General features: G+C 38.1%; 1 protein-coding gene across 1 annotated transcript in view; it reads left to right on the plus strand.

Annotated features, from left to right (window-relative positions):
- The window catches only part of EIF2AK3 (eukaryotic translation initiation factor 2 alpha kinase 3), an 89857-nt gene that overhangs the window by 22787 nt on the left and 43887 nt on the right, over window positions 1–23183 (plus strand). Inside the window, exons 3-4 of the mRNA XM_045835202.1 lie at window positions 20541–20735; window positions 22215–22345. Coding sequence (XP_045691158.1) covers window positions 20541–20735; window positions 22215–22345 — 326 coding nt within the window. The remainder of the gene's footprint in view (window positions 1–20540; window positions 20736–22214; window positions 22346–23183) is intronic.

The raw sequence follows: 23183 nt of genomic DNA on the forward strand, positions 1-23183 counted from the left end.
GTGGGATTGCAAATACACGTAGCCACTGTACAAAACAGTATGGAGGTTCCTCAATAAATTAAAAGTAGAACTACCTTATGATCCTACAGTTTCACTTCTGGGTATTTATTTGAAGAAATTCAAACCTATTCAGCTACCCTCTGTCTTTTGATTGGGGTATCTAGTCCATTTATACTTGAAGTGATTATTAATAGGTGTGTGTTTATTGTGGTTTTTGTTGTTCTTCTCTGTTACTTTCTTCTTCACTTGATCTCTTTCCTTTTGATTTACTTGATGGTTTTGATTGGGTTCCTTTCTTTTTATTTTTTGTGTATTTTTTAAATGTGCTTGGTTTAAAAGATAGAAAATTGTACTGCAACAACAATTTAAATAAAATTTTTTAAAAAATGTGCTTGATTTATGGTTACCATGAGGTTTACATACAGTATATCCACCTATATCTATAACAGTCTATTGTTAGCTGATAGGCATTTAAGTTGAAACACAGTCTAATAGCACTACATTTTTGCTTTCCCCTCTACTTTTTTGATGTTGTGTTTTATATATTTTTGTTTTGTGTACCTAGTTTTTATAGTTAATCTTGCTACTTTTGTTTTTGAGCCTTCATTTTAGCTTTTTAAGTGGCTGCTTTACTGTGCTACACTGTTGCCTTCACCAGTGCTATTTTCTCTTTCCTCTATTTTCTTATTTCTGGTCTTTCTGCACAAATAAGACCCTTTATTATTTCTTGTAAAGTTAGTTAATGGTGGTGAACTCTTAGTTTTTGGTTGTCTGGGAAACTATCTTTCCTTTAATTTTGAATGGCAACCTTGTAGGATATTGCATTCTAGGTTGTCAGTTCTTTTCTTTCAGGTCTTTAATTATTTCTTGCCTCTCCCTTCTGACCTGTAAAGTTTCTTCTGAGAAATCAGTCCATAGCCTTATGGGGTTTCCCTGGTATTTGACTTGTTTTTTCCTTGTTGCTTTCAAAATTGTCTCTATGTCCCTAACATTTGCCATTTTAATTATAGTATGTCTTGGTGTGGGCCTCTGTGGGTTTGTATTGTTTGGAACTCTGTGCTTCCTGGGCCTGGATGTCTTTCCTTTCACAGAATAAGAGCGCTATCATCCATTATTTCTTCTAATATACTTTCTTCCCATTTTTGTCTCTCTTCTGGAATTGTATAATGTGAATATTAGAGTGCTTGATGTTATCCTAGAGGTCCCTTATATTATCCTCATTTCATAATTTTTAAAAAATGTTGGTCTTCTGATTTGGTGATTTCCACTATTCAGTCTTCCAGGTAGCTAATGCTTTCTGCATTAACTAATATGCAGTCAATTTGTTCTAATGTATTATTTATTTAAGTGATTGTATTCCTCGTCTCTGATTGGTTCTTTAACTCTACTCTCACATTTGTTGAGTGTTCTTATCACTATTTTTTGAATTATCAGGCAAATTACTTATCTTCATTTTTTTATTGTTTTTCTTTTCCTCTTGTTCCTTGAATTGGGGCATACTCTTATGTCTCCCCATTTTGATCGACTTTCTGTGTTTGTTACTACAAGTTAGATGAGATAGCTATCTTTCCCAATCTTGAAAAAGTGGCCTCTGTGAGGTTTTGGCAGGTTAGATGTAGTTGGGTGAGCATGTGTGGTGCCTGGTGTGTGACCAGATCTGTACCTGAAGGTACAGGTTCTGGCTGGGGCAGCTGTGTGTGTGTCTGCATGATTGCCGAGGTGGGTCTGCCCAGTGTTCTCAGCATGCCCTGTTGCTTTAATTGTCTTTTGCCTGAGTCAGGGCTGAATTGCTCTGAGTGTGTACATTACACTACCCTACCAGCTCCTTATTCTCTCCGAGGGGTAGCCCTGTGTGTACACACTACTACATTTTGCTAGTTCTGCACCCTGTCTAGGCTGAGGAGCCCTGCATGCACGTAACCCAGTGGGTATGCATTGCAGTGACCTGCTGTACTCACTGGATCAAGGTGGAGGGGTGCCTTGTATGTGCACTATGATGCCTTCCTGTTCCTGCTAGATATATAGCCATCAGGTGTGGCTTGGGATGTGCGAGGGCTACCCTGCATAGATTGGCCAGAGACCCTGGATAGAGCTTCCACCTGATATCTTTGTGCAGGGGAAATATTAACAATAGTGCTCACCAGTTTATTCTGTCTTGGAGAGTATCCTCAGCTCCTGGAGAGCTCTTATGGTTTCCCAACCTTCTCTTTGTAGACTTTCTTGTTTTTTGTGCAGAAGCTGTTCTGTTGGCTCTCAGTTATCTTTCAGGAGGAACTGCTCTAAACAGAGGTGTCCATTTGATGTGTCCTTGGAAGGAGGATCTTCCTATGCCAGCATCTTGGACCTGCCTCCCTATTGGCTGGTTTTTAAATTGTAGTTCAACTTTCTCATCATCACTAGTCCTTAATATTTTCTGTGGTTTATTAGGGTTCTCTTGTTTTAAATATCCTTCTTCCTACCCATCCCTAACCTTAGATTCTTTGGATAGAATGCTTTGAAATGTTGAAGTGCAAGCATATTCAAAAAGTTTCACTGTATCACCTTTGCACAATAAATGAAAACTCACTGGCTACCTTCCATGCAGGGGAAGAATACTGAGACCCCTTTGCATTATCTAGATTTACATTTTCAACTTTATAGGAAAAAAAAGAGAAAACTAAAGTTTTATTGAACCATTTGGGGGAATAGCATGATAAGTTTACTACATTTTACTGCTGCCTAAGTTTGTGTAGATATGTTAATAGCAACATTGTTCCCAGCATTGTAATACACATATGATATGCTTTACGAGTATGTAATCCTCACAGAGATTTTCCTGAGGTTGATATGTTGGTGTCATTTTGTAGAAGAGGAAATGGAAGCCCAGAGAAATTAATTGCTTGAAGTCTCAAACTGACTAGATGATAAAGCTGGGATTGAACTCAGGCTTGCCTGACTGTATGCCCTTCTGCCTGCACTGGAGCCCTTTCTCATCTTGTCTGTACCTTCTTGTACAAGCTCAGGCTGTTTCCCTCATATAGTGGATCTCAAACTTTATGGTCTCCCTTTACATTCTTAAAAATTATTGAGTGTTCCAAAGTGCTTCCCCCACCACCCTAAGGTTATAACTGTCAATACTTAAATGATGTTTAAAGTTAAAACATTTTTTAAAAAGACTTATTTAGCAATTCATTAAAAAAGACCAGTGGGCGTATTGTATGAGAGCATCAACACCGTATTTTTATGAAGAATAACTATATTTTTCCAATGCAAAAGCATTTAATTAAAAAATTGGCATTGTTTTACATTTTTTTGCAAGTTGGTTTAATTTCTGGTTTAGTAGAAGACAATTGAATTTTAGTATCTGCTTCTGCATTTAATATGTTGCATTGTTGTTTTGGTTGAACTACATAAAAAAGAAAATCCAGACATACATATATAGTAGTTGGAAAAGGGAGGAGTACTTTAGTATCCTTTTCAGATGATTTTGGTCACTTTTTTGATACTCCTATTAAAATAAAGTTTCTTAAAAGTTAGCTGTACTATGGAATCTGAAACCATATTAACGAACATTTTATACACTGTTACATTAACATCCATTGGTCTATCTTGCCTTTTACTTTTGTATGGTTTTCTATCCTCATTTGGAAAATACTGATTTATTGAGTTATAAAGATCTTTCTGATGGTGACATATTTCCTCACAGAATAATTTTAAAAATCTAATTTGTTACTATCACCACAGATCTCATCAGGAAAATCTTGAAGTACTGGGAAGCTGTCAAGCTCACATTGGTAATTACAGGTTTTCCAAAATTCTAGTTTTTGTTAAAACTAGAATTTTATCACAAATGTTTTGAGAAAATGTCTGTGAAATACCCCAAAATCTCATAACAATAGTTTTTCTCTCAACTTTTCAAGTAAAAAATGTATCTCTATGAACAAAGCTTCTAGTTCAGCTCAAAACTCAGTCACACAGGTGCTTTTCCCAAGATGTGCATCAGTATGTGGCACAGAGCTTGATGGAAACTTCTAATTAGTGATGCAGAATAGTAACATGTATGTATTCAGGTCACAGTGTAATGAAATTACTAATTTTTAAAAAATTTTTATTTATTTATTTTTAGAGAGGGAAGGGAGGGCGATAGAGAGAGAGAGAGAGAAGCATCAATGTGTGGTTGCATGCAACCCAGGCATGTGCCCTGGCTGGGAATCGAACCTGTGACACTGTGGTTTGCAGCCTGCACTCAATCCACTGAGCTATGCCAGCCAGGGTGAAATTACTAATTTTTATTGCATCATCAGAACATTGTTGAGTGAAACTGTCTTTTTTTGCTGTGAGTGTGTGACAGTGAGGAATATAAGGACTACTAGTTTGGTGCTTGATTTGTGCTAAGACACCAGCAGTTTAGTTACCATTGCTTTCATATTCTGTGCAAATGTCACCAAAGTGAAAAGGCAAATAACACATTAATGAAAACTCTTGGATCTTTTGCATTTCTAAAAGTGCCCACAGACCACACTTTGAAAATTGCTGACTAGTATATCACAGAAATTATAAAATGATTTGTAAGATTATAAACATGTTAACAAGGACAGGAATGTATTATAAGCTTGAGTCATCTGTTATTTAGTGAGATGTGTGTTGCTCAGCATCCAGAAGTTGTGTTCAGAAATTGGACAAAATACCACAAAAAGAGGATGAAAAACTGCTCTTTGTAATGTGTAATGTTCTGAATTGTATGCATCGAGTAATAACTTTCTAAATGCATTTGATACAATACTTTAAGAAGGTCTCTAACCTTTTGTGAGAAATGGTTAAAAGGTTAACTTTGTCTGAATCCCAGCATTTGGTAGAAAAGTGTAATGTAGAAAGGAGGGCTACATGCAGTAGGCAAACGGAATTGATGTGGAGATATAGCAGATGCCACCCACGTGACAGTAGATCCATGGCTTCATTTGGGGACTCCTGTAGTAGACTGTCAGTTCCTCCAAGCTTTTGTCTAGAGTGGTGTGAAGATGAAGCAAATGAAACCCAGAAGCCAGAGAAAATGTATTTCCTGTGTAACAATTACTAATCTAATGAGAAGATGAAGGGTTAAGGATTTTATAGACTGTATAACAATTTCCAGTTATCAATGATAGAGGAATTGGTTATAGACTGCATATACTTTTTAGGCTGTGTGATGTTGTGGAGGAGGGCCTAGGATTTAGGAGGTTGAGTTCTAGTGTGATTCTTCTAATAACTGGCTTATGACCTGGCTAAATTAATCTTTAATTTTCTTTCTTTGTAAAATTGCGGGATTGGACTAAATTTGTAAAGACTATGCTAACTTCAGGAATCAGGTACCATTGAATATATGAAACATCCAAATAAATTATTCAGAGAGATTTTGGAACTTCCTTTTTCCTACATTTAAGGATTCTTTAAAAAAATAAAGTACAGCTCTGGCTGGTGTGGCTCACTGGATTGAGTGCTGGCCAGAGAACCAAAGGGTGGCCAGTTCAATTCCCAGTCAGGGCACATGCCTGGGTTGTAGGGCAGGTCCCCAGTAGGGGGTGCTCGAGAGGCAACCGCACATTGATGTTTCTCTCCCTCTCTTCCTACCTCCCTTCCCCTCTCTCTGAAAATAAATAAATAAAATCTTTTTTAAAAGTACAAATACATTTGAAATTACCATTAAGTGCATATTTCATTGCCTCCCGGCCCGCTCTGATGTTGCCTTTAAATTTTCCTGATCCAAAAAGCATATAAAATAGTGTATTATGTTGCTTTAGTGGTGTTTTGTTTATGTCAATTAAAAACATAAATTCATACAGGATGACAGAGATTGATGGTTCTATTAAGAACAAGTAGGAGGGGATAATGCGGGGGAAAGGTGGGGAAGGTTTTTAGGAATATTTATAAAGGACACATGAACAAAACCAAAGGGAGGTAGGATCAAGATTGGGAAGTGGGGATGGCTGGGGTTGGGGGAATGGTGGGGGTAAAATGGAGACAACTGTACTTGAACAACAATAAAAAAAGAAAAAAGAAAAAAAAGTATTTTACATTATATTTAGAATGAATTGTATACTGCAGGAAAGTAGAGGTACCTTGGGACATGGGTCTGATTTGCCATTCTTTCCTTATAACTAGGTATTTGCAAACTTCCTCAAAAGAATACTGATAGAAACCAAGCCAAAACTGTGTGTATGTGTGTATTAGAATAAGTGATGAACTTTAGGCAACAATTTTTAACTGATGTGCCATAAGAGTTCTTAAAACATGCAATACCTGACTGTTTAGTCAGGGACACTGACCATTTTTTCCTTAGATTGTCAAATAAAAAAAGGCCAACCAACACAATAACTGGTGTGAATGATTCAAAATTATACCTATTTTTTGTCAGATTGGAAAAAATAGAAATTTTTTTGGTGTGTTATAGAATTTAGTAATTAGTTTATGTGTGCCATGAAATGAAAAAGGTTGAAAATCACTGACTTAAGGGGTACTCAGTTTTTACAGATGTGCCCTGGTTTCTAAGCCTACTGCTTTGGGTAGTAGCTAAGAATTTTGTTTTTAATTTTCAGAAGGACCACCTGAGATGAAACCTGATTTGCTCTCTTCTGGTAATTTACATGCAGAATCAACCTTGAAAAAGCATTAAGGGGATTTGGCTGTGGTTCCTCATTGTCCTACATTTTATTTTGTTTTGTAACATATCAGTATAGTTTCTTTGGCGGGGGAGGGGGTCTCTGGGTGGCATTTGGACACACTTGACCAAATCTAAGCAGATGTAAGTTTGTCTTTAGAAGAATATCTTTATCTTTCCTTTATTTAGAGATATATTTGTTTTTCTGTTTCGGTTTCTGTTATAATGCCCCTTCCCCGCCCCCCTTAAAAAGAACAAACAACTCTTAAAGTCTATAGTTAGGATTTGGGGTTTTGTTTTATTTTAGGCATGTTCCTCCCCAAGGGACACTGCCTTTCTGTTTCGTACAGGTGCAGAAAGAGACAACCATGAAGCTGGGCTCTCCGTCCTCCTTCCTCCCCACTCGCATTGGACTGCATTCATTAAGAAGGGCCTTCAGAGCTGGGGGAGCCTTTGGAAAGAGTACAGTTTTGGGGTTGCTGATTCATGGTTCACAAAGATTTTATTAGTAGACCCTTTTGAATATTGCTTTATTAAAACCTCGGTCATCACTGACAAAGATCCTCAAACTGAATGATACCTGTCATTTTTCAGTTTTTCATTTGTACATAAACCAGCACATAGTTGTCCTGGCTATGTCCTGGCTATATAAGATTGTGATTTATAGTGAAAAGTCATTGTCAATCATGTAGCAGGCCAATATTTAAATACTTGCTTAGGTTAATTGCTTTTCTTTTGATAAGAATGAAGCAGTACTTTGATTCAGTTTTGTTTTTTTAATCCCTTAACATGGCTGAAAGCAATGCTGTGAACCAAACTAATTTATTCCAGTAAGTGTGTTGCCAAGTGAGAAATTGATTTGACCCTGTTTTTTAAGAAATTGATTTCTTGTGCATATTTTTATGTACTTCATGAATGTATATTAGTCTAAATAAACACAGAGATAGTTTCTAAAAATCTGTTCTTTTCATCATGAATATGAAAAGTATGCTTAAAAAGTCTGGTTATTTTCCTTTAGGTATTTTGTTTTGTAGGTCGACTATAGGTTAAGTAAAGAAATAATGAAAAAATTATTATATAGTTGCTATCTCATTGCTCTTGGGCATTATTAATTAACAGTTTTTGAAGATTATAATAAATACTAAATCACTTGGTTTTTTCTTCTGCATTTACTCTTATTTATTTGTTATATTTAAAATTTTATTTATTTTTAGAGAGGAAGGGAGGGAGAAAGGGAGAGAAATATTGATGTGTGAGAGAAACGTCTATCAGTTGCTTCTTACACACCTCAACCAGGGACCTGGCCCACAACTCAGGCATAAGCCTTGACCAGGAATTGAACCAGCGACCTTTCACTTTGTGGGACGACATTCAACCAACTGAGCCACACTGGTCAGGGTCATTTACTCTTATCTTAAATGTACATTTCGTTTTAAGCATGTCATGCAGGATGACTTCCCGGATTAATATTCAGATCTCCTGAGAGATCTCATAATCCTTTATGTTAGATCATCTTCCTTAGTCTTTGAGGTGTAATTTCCCAGGAACATTTTTCTTTTATCATATAAGCTTCCTTTACTCTCCCCATCATGATAATTTAGAAGTTTTCAGGGAAATATAAAAAGTATTTTCTGAACACAACGATGTTGGAACTTTTGTTAAAACTCACAAATAATTCTGGCATCTAGTAGTCTGGTCAGTTGCTCATTTTGATTTATTAAGATTACTATTTTATATTCTATACATAGTGCATCATTTTGGCAGAATTGAAATATACAAAAGTATGCCTGTTAGCTTGCCTATTAATGTTGCCTATCTTCATGATAAATAAAGTACTTCATGATCCTTTAGAATAGTGGTCCCCAACCTTTTAGGCACCAGGGTTAACTGGTTTTGTGGAAGAGAGTCTTACCATAAAAGGAGCCACCCAGCCAGGGCAATAATTATAATTCTTATTGGGCTTTATCTTCTCAAAGTCCTCCTGGTGTGGCTCAGTAGATTGGGCATTGTCCTGCAAACAGAAAGATTGCTGGTTCAGCTTTTCTGTTCAGGGCGCACATGCCTGGTTTGCAAGCCCAGGTTGGGGGAATATAAGAGGCAGCTAATCAGTGTTTCTCTCCCTTCCCCTCTCTCTACAAATAAATAAATAATAAATGAAATTATGAGTAGAAAAAAAACAGAAGAGAAAACCCCCAAACCAAGAACTTATATTTAAAAAAATAACTGAAGGGGGAAGCAAATTGCACAATTAATTTGAGATGCAGAACAGTGAATCAGAACAAATAGCTGCTTACAGGGACAAATCAGTGGAATGTAAAGATGCATCACAGTAACCTACATTTTGTTCTACCAAAAGATTTGCAGCTAACTATCTGGGTGACTCATTCCTATGCTGGGAGGGTGAGGTAATGCTCTTGTGATGGGTGATGTCATTCATTTCTCTACCTGAACTGAATGCATAGTGTTTCTTGTGGGCTCTCAAGGAAAAGCACCATCTGGTTTCACAAATATGCAGCCTGAAAGACTTCACAAAGATTGGTGCAAAGGTTAGCAACCTTGTCTATGACTCATGAGTGGCCAGTGAGTAAAGAGCAGCAATTTAAGGGTGAACTTTTAAAATCATAATCCAGAAATAGGACCTGATGATTTAGTATTGAATCATAATGCTTCTCTGTTGTTGGTTTGAGTTTTCTACTTTTCTCATTGAGTTAATGCTGTGGGAGATTTTACTTTTCAAATAAGCTAATTTTTCACGGTATTGTCAATCATATAAAATCTTGGTTGTTTAAACCATTTTTAATTATAGAAAAGTTTGTTTTCTATTACACTAGGAGGAATATGGTCCTCCTTAAAGTAATGATAAATTTTAGTCTGAATTATTAGCTTGATAGCTTTGGGGTTTTTTTCTGGTGGGGGCAGGGGGAGGTGGAATTAGGAACCATTAGGTTCCCTAAGGACCTGCTCCTGCTGCTTTTGGTGAAAAGAGGTTGTTTATGGAAGAATAAGCAAATCAAAATAAATGTTATCTTTTTACTACAGACCGGTATACTCTTCTTCCTAGTGATATACATCTGCTTTACCTGTTTATACTTAACAGGACTTGACAATCTGAAATACCTATTTTTAACTTTATCATCATTTGAATTTGCTATTCTGATAAATAAAATATAGAATATTTAACATAATATGGAAGATAGAGAGCAATAAATACTTGATTGTCTAAATATGTAACTCAAAATGGAAGATCATATTGGCTACATACTATATATTGTTATCATACTATATGTGTACTTTGACCTATGTCTATTCTTAGTGGTCACTTCAGGTTGGATAGTCCACAAAAGAAAAAAAGTTTAAATATTTTGAAAAATCTATTATTTTGTTATCAAGAAATATAAGAGTAAAGAATAGCCCTGGCTGGCGTAGCTCAGTGGATTGAGCACGGGCTGGGAACCAAAGTGTCCCAGGTTCGATTCCCAGCCAGGGTATATTCCTGGGTTGCAGGCCATAACCCCCAGCAACCGCACATTGATGTTCCTCTCTCTCTCCCTCCCTCCCTCCCTCCTTTCTCTCTCTAAAAATAAATAAATAAAATCTTTGAAAAAAAAAAAAGAGTAAAGAATAAAATAATGCAGGAACTCCAAGGTAATGGGATATATATTGATGCCATTTGAAAGTTTATTAAAAATTGAATGTGTTTTTTTTTAATGGACAGCCCTGAACAGTGTGGCTCAGTTGGTTGATTGTTGTCTCCTAAAGCAAAAGATTGCTGGTTCAATTCCCCATCAAGGCACATACCTGGGTTGCGGGCCAAGTCCCCAGTTGGAGCGTGTGCAAGAGGTAGCCCGTTGATATTTCTGTTACACATCAATATTTCTTTCCCTGTCCCTTTCTTTCTCTCTCCCTTCCCCCTACTCTAAAAATAAATAAATAAAATCTTTAAATAAGGAGTAATAATTGGAGATCTTTAAATACCCAGCGTTATGATGAACCTTTGATTTAATGGCATAGCCTCCTGGCTTTAATTACAGAGCTCCAGCAAGTCTCTTGAGTATCTGTCTTTTCTTTTTAACTTCTTATTTGGAAATAATTTCAAACTACAAAAAATTGCCCAAGTAAAGGTGCTTAACAACTCCCAACCCTTGTATACCCAGCTTTACCTATGAAAACCTTCTGTTCACTTTATCATTTGAGTGCCTCTCTCTCTCCCCTTCCCTAACCACTCATATACACTTTTTAAAAAAATTATATTGTATGGATTGTGCTATTACAGTTGTCCTGACTTTTCCCCCTTTGCCTCCCTCCACCCAGCAACCCCCACTTCTTCAGGCTATCCCCCCACCATACATAGTTCATGTCCATGGGCCATGCATATAAGTTCTTGGGCTGTACTTTACATTTCCTGTACTGTACTTTACATTCCATGGTTATTTTATAACTGCCCATTTTTACTTCTTAATGCCCTCATCTGTTCATACATTCTCCCCTTCCCCCCTCCCATCTGACAACCTTCCGGTAACTAACTACTTTTGCTGCTTTTAAGAGTCTGTCTTTAACCTTTGGCTTTTTAATTATGTATCTTGGACTGGGCCTTTTTGCACCCATCATAATTAGGAGACTCTGCACTTCCTGATCTTGCATGTCTATTTCCTTCACCAAAGTAGGGAAGTTTTCTTTCACTATTATTTCAGATAGATTGCCAATTTCTTGCTAATTCTCTTCTCCTTCTGGCACCCTTATGAGGCAAATATTGGACCTCTTCAAGTTATTCCAAAGGCTGTTTATACTATCCTTGAGTATTTTTTGGATTCTTTGTTCCTCTTATTGTTCTGGTTGGTTGTTTTTTGTTTCCTATGTTCCAGATCATTGATCTGGTTCTTGGCTTCATCCACTCTACTGTTGTTTCCCTTTATTTTACTTCGTGTCTCCTTTGTTCTGACTGGGTGTTTTTATGCTGCTGAGGTCCTTACTAAGTTCCTTGATCATCCTTATAACCAGTGTTTTGAACTCTACATCTGATAGACCGCTTATTTCCATTTCGTTTAGCTCTTTTTCTGTAGTTTTGTTCTGTTCTTTCATTTGGGCCATGTTTCTTTGTCTCCTCATTTTGGCAGCCTCCCTGTGTTTATTTCTTTGTATTAGGTAGGGCTGCTTTAACTCTGTATCTTGGTAGTGTGGTCAAATGTAGTAGATATCCTGTAGGATTCAGTGGCACAGCCTCCCCTGTTACCCAAGCTAGGTATTGAAGGTGTGGTCTTCGTGTAGGCTGAATACACCCTCCTCTTGTTGTGGAGCCTTGGTTGCTGTTGGAAGATGAATGGGAGAGATACACAAGCCAATCAGCTGTGAGGACTGGCTTTGACCACTGACCACCGACCTCTGCCCTCTGTGGAGGATCACCTGTGCAGGGGCAGGGTGGTGGTGCTCTGACGTGGTCTGTAGCTGTCCACTGGGTGTATTAGTCCTGGGGTTTCCTGGGTGGTACAGGCCAAGGTCAGCTCCCACCTGTGTTTTGCCCAAGGCACCAGGCTTGAGCTGTAAAGCAACCTGAGATGGCTGTTACTTATGCTGGGTTTGGAGATTCCCAGATGCCAAGCTGTGATTCTAATCTGGCTGCAGCTAGGGCTCCCTGAAGCCAGTTGTTGCTTGTTTGTTAAGATTTAGGAGCCAAGACCAGCCATTATGAAATATCAGCTTGGGTGGACCTGTAAGTTGAGTGGGGCAGAGCCTCTGTGGATTTCTAAGGTGGGTTACACAGTGTTAGCCAGGTTGATGGAGTCTCAGATATGGCACCAGCCTACTGGCTCTGTGGGTAGAAGGGTCAGCAAAGGGACAAATGGCCTCTGTTTGTTCTGTTGCCAGGCAGTTCAGCCTCTTCCTTATACCACTGGTGCCCTTCAAGCTACCACTCCAGTGCTAGAGCTCAGAGAAGGGTGAGTCTGAGTAGGTGAGTCCATGTGTGGGTTCCTCAAGAGGAACTGCTTAAGGCTCTAGCAGCCTTCTCCACTGACTCAATCCCCCTCTGATTTTTGTAGCCAGGAGTTACGGGGACTTATCTTCCTTGTACTGGAATCCTGGAATCCTGGGCTGGAGGGCCTGGTGTGGGGTGGGACTCCTTGTTCCTGAGACATCTCTGAATTTTTCTGCACAAAGGTGTGAGATCAGCCCTATTCATGCTTGCACCCCACCTGCCAGTTGGATGTATGCGGTTTCATTAATTCCGTAGTTGTCAGACTTCCTTTCAGCTTGATTTCTGACGTTCCTGAGTGATGGTGGTTCTGTATTTTAGTTGTAATTTTGATGTAGTTTTGTGAAGAGGTGAGCCATGTCTGCCTATGTCACCATCTTGACTGGAAGCCCCGGGCCACTTCTGAGCTTCGCTTCTTTTCTAACAGTTGATTTACATGCTGTAAAATACAGCCATGGCAGCCCTAGCCATGTGGCTCAATTGGTTAGAGCTTTGTCCCATGCACCAAGGCCTATACTTTTCTCCTTGGAACTGTTTGAAAATAAATGTTCACCATGGCCCTTTGCTAGTAAATATTTCCTAATAGAGATATTCTCTTATATAATCACAGTACAGTTTTCAGTCTATGAATTTATATTAATACTTCAATCTACTTCTTATATTTCAATTTAATCAGTTGACCTAATAATGTGTTTTATAGTATACTCTATCCCAGTAGAGCATCACTTCTCATTTATTTGTCATGCTACATTAGCCTCTTTTAATCTGGATTTATCCACAGACTTTGTCTTTTATGACATTGACATTTTTGAAGAATACAGTCTCTCTGACCTTTTATATAAGAATTGACATTTCCTCATTTTGTGCTTGTCTGTTGTTTCCTTGTAATTAGATGCAGGTTGTGCATTCGTGGTAAAGGTCCTGCATAGGTTTTGTGTCTTCCCTCAGGACATCACATTTGTCATTCAGGGATGTTATTAATTTTGGTCATCTATTCAAGGTATTATATGAGTTCTTGCTTATATAATTACTGTCTCAGAAAAAATTCTTGTAACTAATAAGCAGTCTACGGGGAATACTTTAAGACCATTTAGCTATCCTGCTTCCTATCAAAATTTCCACCTAGACTTAACACCATTGCCGATTTTTGCCTGACTTAGTCTTTACTATGATGGTTGCAAAATGCTAATTTTTCAACTGCAGCCCTCCCTTTATATTAACCTGTAGAAACTTGACATTTTATTGCAGTGAGAGCCCCCCATTTATTAAATAATAAATAAAATATTATTTATTTGATCTATTTGTTATGAGTATGGACTCAAGATTCCCTTTTTAAAAAATATATTTTATTCATTATGCTATTACTGTTGTCCTATTTCCCCCACTTTATTCTTTCTGCCCTGCACCCTACCTCCCACCCGCAATCTTCACCCTTAATTCATGTCCATGGTTTGTACATGTAAGTTCTTTGGCTTCTACATTTCCTATACTATCTTAACCTCCCCCTGTTTACTTTGTACCTACCATTTATGCTTCTTATTCCCTGTACCTTTATCCCTATTCTCCCTCCTTCCCGCTGACAACCCTCCATGTGATCTCCATTTCTGTGATTCTCTTTCTGTTCTAGTTGTTTGCTTAGTTTGTTTTTGTGTTTTTTTAGGTTCAGTTGATAGTTGTGAGTTTGTTGTCATTTTACTGTTCATATTTTTGATCTTCTTTATCTTACATAAGTCCCTTTAATATTTCATATAAGAGGGCTTGGTTGATGATGAACTCCTTTAACTTGTCCTTATCTGGGAAGCACTTTATCTGCCCTTCCATTCTAAATGATAGCTTTGCTGGGTAGGGTAATCTTGGCTGTAGATCCTTGCCTTTCCTGGCTTTGAATACTTCTTTCCAGTCCCTTCTTGCCTGCAAGGTTTCTCTTCAGAAATTAGCTGATATGTCTTATGGGCACTCCTTTATGGGTAATTGTCTCCTTTTTTCTTGTTGCTTTTAAGATTCTCTCCGTATCTTCAATCTTGGTTAATGTAGTTATGATGCGCCTTGGTATGTACTTCCTTGTGTCCAACTTCTTTGGGATTCTGAGCTTCCTGGACTTCCTGGAAGTCTATTTCTTTCAGCAGATTGGGGAAGTTCTCCTTCATTATCTTTTTGAATAAGTTTTCAATTTCTTGCTGTTCCTTCTCTCCTTCTGACATCCCTATGATTTGGATGTTGGAAGGTTTAAAGTTGTCCCAGAGGTTCCTAAGCCTCTCCTCATGTTTTGAATTCTTGTTTTTTCATTGTGTTCTGGTTGAATGTTTATTTCTTCCTTCTGTTCCAGGTTGTTGATTTGAGTCCTGGTTTTCCTTCCTTTCACTGTTAGTTCCCTGTATATTTCTCTTCATTTCACTTTTCATAGCCTTCACTTTTCTCTCCATTTTGGGACCATACTCAACCATATCTGTGAGCATCATGATTACCAGTGTTTTGAATTCTGCATCTGATAGCTTGGCTGTCTCTTCATGGCTTACTTCTAATTTTGGAGTTTCGATCTGTTCTTTCATTAGGGCCTTTTTTTTTTTTTTTTGGGTCTCGGCACAGCTGTTATGATGTAAGGTTCAGAGCCTTAGGTATTCTTTAGGAGTGGGCAACCCATGTCACTGCGTTGTGGCACTGTGTGTTGGGGAGGGGTCAAGAGGGAACAGTGCCACTTGCTTGGCTCTTAGCTGGCTTTCACTTACTTGGCTCTTAGCTGGCTTTCACTTACTTACCCTGCTGCCCACAAACAAATGGGCCCTTCTGGTGCTGATTCCAGGGTGGGTGGGCATGTGTACATTCTAGGGCCCCATGGGTCTCCAGTGAACTCTCCTGTGAGGCTGGGAGTTTCTCCTGCTGCTGCAACCCTCTCACATTTTTACAGCCAGAGGTTTTGAGGCTTTATTTCCCCGTGCTGGAACCCTGGGTTGCATGGTTTATTTTGCTCCCCAGTTGTTCTTCCTAGTTATCCACATGCAAATGTGGGACCACCTGGACTGCCAGCCTCCAAGTTGCCCATTCTGATCTGTCAGCTGCCATCTCGCCCACCCGGTCCTCTAGCCATTGCCTTGCCAGGAGCCCTCTCCACCTCTGCTGCCCATTCCCACCCCTCCTACTGGTCTGAATGAATGTTTCTTCTTCAACTCCTTGGTTGTTGAACTTCCATACAGTTTGATTTTCTGACAGTTCTGGTTACTTTTTGTTTTTAAATTTCTTGTTATCCTCTTGGTTGTGTGAGGAGGCAAAGTGTATCTAACCTACACCTCCATCTTTGCTGGAAGTCTGATTCCCCCTTTTTTTTCTTAATGCTTTATAATTTAGTACTTAATTATTTTGGTGTTTAAACTCTTCCAGATGTGATCAGTGGCATTCTCTGACCTTTAAAAAAAAAATAATAACATCCATACTTTCCAGAATAAGATGTTAAAGGCCAATCTTGTATCTACCCTGCCCCAGCCCTGGGATCAGCCATTTCTTTGAGAAGGCTTAGTTCCTTTGGTGGGAAATGAAGTTAGATAACAAAATCTGGGCATTAGAGTGCATTAGTTTTACAGCTACTATATAAACAAATGTAAAATCATTAGCATACCTGGTACATATGTCTTAGAGGTACAACATACAATTTTTGAGAATGTAATGGTTTCTCAATTTACAGTTACAGCAATAAGTACAGTATTAAGGAATTGGAAGTTTTTTTTATATTTTATTGATTATGTGATTACAGTTATCCCATTTTCCCCTCTTCACTCCCTTCTACCCTGCATATCCCCTCCCACTCACATTCTCCCCCTTTAGTTCATGTCCATGTGTCATACTTATAAGTTCTTTGGCTTCTACATTTCCCATACTGTTCTTACCCTCCCTGTGTCTATTTTCTACCTACCATATATGCTACTTATTCTCTGTACCTTTTCCCCCTCTCTCCCCCTCCCACTCGCCTGTTGATAACCCTCCATGTGATCTCCATTTCTGTGGTTCTGTTCCCGTTCTAGCTGTTAGCTTGGTTTGTTTTTTGTTTGTTTCAGGTATGGTTGTTTATAATTGTGAGTTTGCTGTTATTTTATTGTACGTTTTTTATTTTCTTTTTCTTAGATAAGTCCGTTTAACATTTCATATAATAAGGGCTGGGTGATGATGAACTCCTTTAACTTGTCCTTATCTGAGAAGCACTTCCATTCTAAATGATAGCTTTGCTGGATAGAGCAATCTTGGATGTAGTTCCTTGCCTTTCATGACTTGGAATACTTCTTTCCAGACTCTTCTTGCCTGCAAGGTCTCTTTTGAGAAATCAGCTGACTGTCTGATGGGAGCTCCTTTGTTAGGTAACTGTCTCCTTTTGACTTGCTGCTTTTAAGATTCTCTCCTTATCTTTAATCTTGGGTAATGTAATTATGATGTGCCTTGGTGTGTTCCTCCTTGGGTGCAACTTCTTTGGGACTCTCTGAGCTTCCTGGACATCCTGGAAGTCTATTTCCTTTGCCAGACTGGGGAAGTTCTCCTTTATTATTTGTTCAAATAAGTTTTCCACTGGTTGCTCTTCCTCTTCTCCTTCTGGTACCCCTGTAATTCAGATGTTGGAACATTTAAAGAAGTCCCGGAGGTTCCTAAGCCTCTCATTTTTTTGAATTCTTGTTTCTTCGTTCTTTTCTGATTGCATGTTTCTTCCTTCTGGTCCACACCATTGATTTGAGTCCCATTTTCCTTCCCGTCAGTATTGGTTCCCTGTACATTTTCCTTTATTTCACTTAGAGTAGCCTTTATTTTTTCATCTAATTTGTGACCAAATTCAGCCAGTTATGTGAGCATCCTGATTACCTGTGTTTTGACCTGTGCATCTGATAGGTTGGCTACCTCTTCATTGCTTAGTTGTATTTTTTCTGGAGCTTTGATCTATTCTTTTGTTTGGGCCATTTTTTTTTGTCTTGACGTGCCTGTTATGTAGTAAGGGGCAGAGCCTTAGGTGTTCACCTTAGGTAACCCATGTTGCTGTGTTGTGGCGCTGTATGCGGGGCAGGGCTCTGAGAAGGAACAGTGGCACTTGCTCCGCTCTCTGCTGGATTTCAGTTACTTCCCCCGCTTCCCACAAGCAAATTGGGCCCTTCTAGTGCTGATTCCTGGGTGGGTGGGTTTGTTTATGTTCTAGGACCCTGTGGGTCTCTACAGCAAACTCTCCTGTAAGGCCGGGAGTTTCTCCCAGCATCTCAACCCCCGCAGGTGTTTTCAGTCAGAGGTTTGAGGCTTTGTTTCCCAGTGTTGAGACACTGGGTTGTGAGGTTTGTCTTGCTCCCCAGTTTCACCTGGTTTATCTGTGAGTGAATGTGGGACCACCCGGACTGCCTGGACTGCCAGACACCTTGTGCACTGAGCCCTGCTCTGCCTGCTCCACAATCCGCAGCCTCACTGGGTCTGCCAGCCACCACCTTGTGCACCAGGGGTCTGCCAGGTGCCACCTTGCCTGGAGTCCTCTCCACGCAGCTTCCAATCTCTGCCCCTCCTATGGGTCTGGATGGATGTGTCTTCTTTAACTCCTTGGTTGTTGGACTTCCATACAGTTCAGTTTTCTGTCACTTCTGGTTGTTTTTTGTTTTTAAATTGCTGTTGTCCTTATTTTGATTGTGTGAGGAGGTGCAGTGTGTTTATCTATGCCTCCATCTTGGCCAGAAGTTGTCAGGAATTGGAAGATTTTTGTTACCAAATTTGTATTACCAACCTTTTCTTGGATTTCATAGAAAACATAACTGATGTTAGCTTGATGTCCAAATAGAATTTCAGTGGGCAGTGTTGGTAAAGGGGGTTGTTTCAGGGATAAGAAATTGCTTGTATGTTAATAATTTGTTAATTACTGAACAATAAAAGTAACATTAAATAGTATGTTTAAGTAATGAAGCCTGATTTCTGCCAGTGTGGGAAAAACTGAAAGTCAGGTGGAAAAGGTTGTTTGATGTCATGGTTAGAGGACTTTTGAATGTCAGACTTAGGATTTGGGGACTTTACTAAGAAGGTAACAGAGAGCTTTGGAGGTTTTTGAATAATGTTGTAACAAGCTTAACTCTTACTCCAGAGATTAGTCTATAAGACAATGAGAAATTAGAGTGAAGGAATTTCCAGGTAAGAGGTGTAAAGAGGCTATTACATAAGGAAAGGGGGGAGGAGGAGAGAGGGGAAGGTGAGGAAGAACAGGAAGGAATGGAAAGAAAAAGAAAGGAGTGGATTAGAATAGTGGTTTTCGCCCTGGCTGGTGTAGCTCAGTGGATTGAGTGCGGGCTGCAAACCAAAGCATCACAGGTTCAATTCCCAGTCAGGGCACATGCCTGGGTTGCAGGCCACGGCCCCCAGCAACCACACATTGATGTTTCTCTCTCTCTCTCTCTCTCTCTCTCTCTTTCTCTCTCTTTCTCCCTCCCTTCCCTCTCTAAAAATAAATAAATAAAATCTTAAAAAAACAAACAAACAAGAATAGTGGTTTACAACCTGTCCTCCAGAACCCCAATGTAGGTCAAAGCTAGGGGAAGGGGAGGGTTTGTGAGCTGGTCACCAACTTAGAAGTCCTGCTGGCTCTGTGGGAGTTTTTAAGTATCCCTGTAAAGAAAATTCTTCTGGGTAAGGAATGAAGAAGTCCATAGTGAAGTGTTGTTTAAAAACGAGTTAAGACCAGCATTTGTTTGCATCTTATTTTTTTGTTTCTTAAACTCATTCTTCTTTCCTATTCGCTTTTTCCAAAGTTCTGAGCCTATATCAGGAAAATAATTGTCATTAGATAAAGTAAATCAAATTGTCTATGTATTTTAAATGACAAAGGATTAATGTCACCAAACCATGCACTACTAATACTAACTCTTTCTCAAGAAACAAGATATTCTTGGCCAAAACCTTTAGAGTCAGGCTGAACTCTTTTCTTTTGCTCATTCTACACAGGAATCCACCATGAAACCTTTCAGTTATGTCCTCTCTAAATCTGACCACCTTCAACACCTTCAGTGCTACCAACCATCATCATCCTCTCTGTCCTTCTGCTTTCTTTCCCTGCCTCTGCCCTTGCCTTAGTAGCCCATTCCCTCCCTCTGTGATGTGTACACCTACACCTCTTGGTAAAGAGTGTGACCCCAGAATAAGCATAGTTAACTTTCATATTTAGCTTTTGCTCAAATATTACATTCTTAGCAGGGTCTACCCTAAATTCCTCAGTGACAGTTTCCTGCCCTTCCACATGCATACTTGCCAATGCCCTTTATCTTGTTCTGTTTTTTTCCCCTCTGGCATTTATCACCTAATATACCCTATAATTATTCATAATGTTGTTTGCTGACACCAGAGTTTGAGCTCCAGAATGGCATTATTATTATTCATTTTGCTCACTGGTCTATCCTAAGCAACAGAATGATACCTGGCGCATAGTAGGCCCTCAGTAAACATTGTTAAGGAGTAAGGACTTGTTACTGAGCATATAATCAGTAATCTTGGTTACTAGGATTCTAGCACATAGCAGACTTAAGAAAGTAAATACAAGAAAGGATGGGATATTGTGTGAATCAACCTGTGTTCCTTGGATCTGAGCCTATGACGATTATTGGCCTGGATAAAATAGGCCTGGAGAATACTACATTTGCTGTCCCTTTACTGGAAAATCATTTCGTATGTTAGCATATTGATCACTATATGAACCCTTCTAGTAACCTCTTCTTGAACTCACTTGATCACAAAACTCTCTTTTGGTAACTCACTTATCACTGTGGGACACTCCTGGCAAACACAGTTTGAGAAAAACCATCATGGAAAACTTCATGTAGGCCCCTGGAGAGATTGGCAGTTCCTTTAGATTGTTTTCTGTTGATGAGCTGTGCTGCTGAGAAGAGGCTGGAGCACATCAGGCTAAAGACTCCAGCTCTTAGTTACTCCTCTTACAGTGAAGAGCCTTTTAAAAAGTAGCTTTCATTTTAGGTTTTGGGGAATAAGATAATCATTCCTTCCCTGGATGGAGACCTCTTCCAGTGGGACAGAGACCATGAGAACATGGAAACAGTTCCTTTTACAGTTGAATCACTTCTTGAATCTTCTTATAAATTTGGAGATGATGTTGTTTTGGTTGGAGGAAAGTCTCTCACTACATATGGACTCAGTGCATATAGTGGAAAGGTAAGTGAAAATGTTGAATTTATTTGGGGAGAAATGAGAATCCATAGGGCTAGAAGAAGTAGTTTCTTAAAGTATACTATTACAGGTTGAGGTTTATTAAAATTTTCCCTCAAGGATATCGTTTGTTTCAGTAAAAAAGGTATAAAGTAGAAAGGGGAAAATATTACTGAGATTAGCTAAATTTATCCAAGATAACAGAATAAACAGCAGAGGCAGGATAATAGGAGGGAGACAGTACGTTCTACTGGGTGTCAGATGCATTTATTGTACATCATTTTGAAATCCTCACAGTATTCCAAAGGGTTACATACTTTTGTTTTTATTTGGGCAGATGAGGAATCCTGTAAAGATCACTAACAATCCTAATAAGAATAATTGTACCACTCATTTCTTTATATAGTTTGATCCTATAATAAAAGGATCCAAGAAGAAAGTTTGTACACACATTAAAAACAAGAAAACTGGTAAGACTTTAAAAGGTTCAGAAACTTCCAAGGTCAGATTTGACTTGATCTGTCTGATAAAGTCATGCTGTTAAGACCCAAACTTTGTCCATATTAGCTCTTAGGATGTGATCATAATCAGCATCTAAGATTGGGTATTGTAATAAAAATCCATTAGGAATAACTAATTAAAAACATCTTTTTAAGAAGGTTAAAAATCTTTTTTAAATTCCTTAACACCTTGATGTGTGAATATTTTATAAATAGACTTAAGACTGAATCAAGAAAGAATAGAAAAATTATCTTTTGACCCTTGAGTTTTTCAAACTTTAATGATTCCTTATCTAAGTGCTGGACCCATAGCCCTTGTTGCAGATGCTTTTCTGCTTCTCCACCACCTTCATTGCATTCTCTACATTGCATTGAGGAGACCTTGTGTTCTCTGCGTTACTTCAGTGTTCTCATCTGTTAAACATTGAGATCAAACCAACTCCTCTGGTTCTCTGACTTGATGTACTTCTGCAGAAGTCTGGTATTCTAGCAGGTATACTGCTTTCTGTGAGGATTTTAGTTTGGGTCATATCAAGAGTCTTCCTTTTTTTATTTTAATAAAGATTTGAAGGAGGTACTTTGAAATACTGTAGCGACCAGAAAAAGTTCAAATTTTCAGAACCAACTATTTCTGTTATATGAAAACTCTGAAATTGATTTTGTAAATTTGTCTGAAATTTTACTAAATGATATTGTTAATATATAAAAACTGGTTATCCATTTCTTTTTGTGTGTTCCATGAAAATGCTCAAGGTAAGACTAAAATTATCTAAAGCCTTAAAATCATTCCCTGAAATATTCATCGCTACTTTTATGACTCTAAATAATTCCTTTTAGGAGTTGGTAATCTAATTTGCTTCTTAATAGTTGGGTACTTCTTACACATTTTACATATTTTAAAAAAGTAAATTAGAGATTCTTTTAATGGCTCTGGTCTCTTGTAACCTTTTTTTTTTTTTTTTTTTAACTTTACATGTCTTTTCAGGTGAGGTACATCTGTTCAGCTTTGGGTTGTCGCCGATGGGATAATGATGAAATAGAACAAGAAGACATCCTGCTTCTGCAACATACCCAGAAAACTGTTAGAGCTGTTGGACCTCGTAGTGGCAATGAGACGTGTGTATTCAGATAATGTTGCTGCTCATATTATTTAGAACTATACCAAGATCAAAATTCATCAGATTTTTCTTTGCAGATTTTCTGAACTATTTTGGTTCTCTATAAGTATTTTCTTCTTAAAGTATGAAAATGTAATTTATTTGGTAAAATTTATTTTTTTCAAATGAATTTTAATGTAATTTTTATATTTAAATATAAAAATAAGATGATGGGATAAGATATGCTATTCTTAAATCACATACATGTGTGATTTTTTTAAATCCTAATATTTAATTTTTAAATTGCCTTTGTAGTAAAAATATTAGATCCCATCTTTATGTTTGGAAAGTGAACCAGACTTTCAAATTTAGTTTAGTATGATGCAATATAATTAATTTTCCCAAATTCAGTTAAGAATGCATGTTTTTCTGTGTTTATTGGACTGTAAGTAGAGCTTTGTATCTGCTGACAGCCTAACTTTTTTTATCTTGACAGGATTTTGTATTTTATTATTTTTTTAATGTTTGAGTGCTTGCTGGGTGCTCATCCACCTTAGGAACAGATGTTCAAATTAATTAGAATTTTGAGTTACCAGTATAAGAATCTGGTGTCTTAAGAGTGTGTATGTTCCAGAGGGGGAGGGGGGAGTATTTTGTTTACTTTTTGGCCCCCTTGTTTCAATAGATGTAATTTTAAGGTCATTTTATATCTAAGTGACAAGATAGTTACTGTTAACAGTTAAGTGATTTTTCTGTATATTAATTACAGAGGAAATGTTATTATTGTCACTTTATAAATAAGAACACTGAAACTGAGAAAAGATTAAGGGACTTTCCAGATCCCTTAATCTTTTTTC

Source organism: Phyllostomus hastatus, unplaced genomic scaffold, assembly GCF_019186645.2.
Source record: "Phyllostomus hastatus isolate PE091 unplaced genomic scaffold, TTU_PhHast_1.1 phas_contig_2, whole genome shotgun sequence".
Taxonomy (NCBI): domain Eukaryota; kingdom Metazoa; phylum Chordata; class Mammalia; order Chiroptera; family Phyllostomidae; genus Phyllostomus; species Phyllostomus hastatus.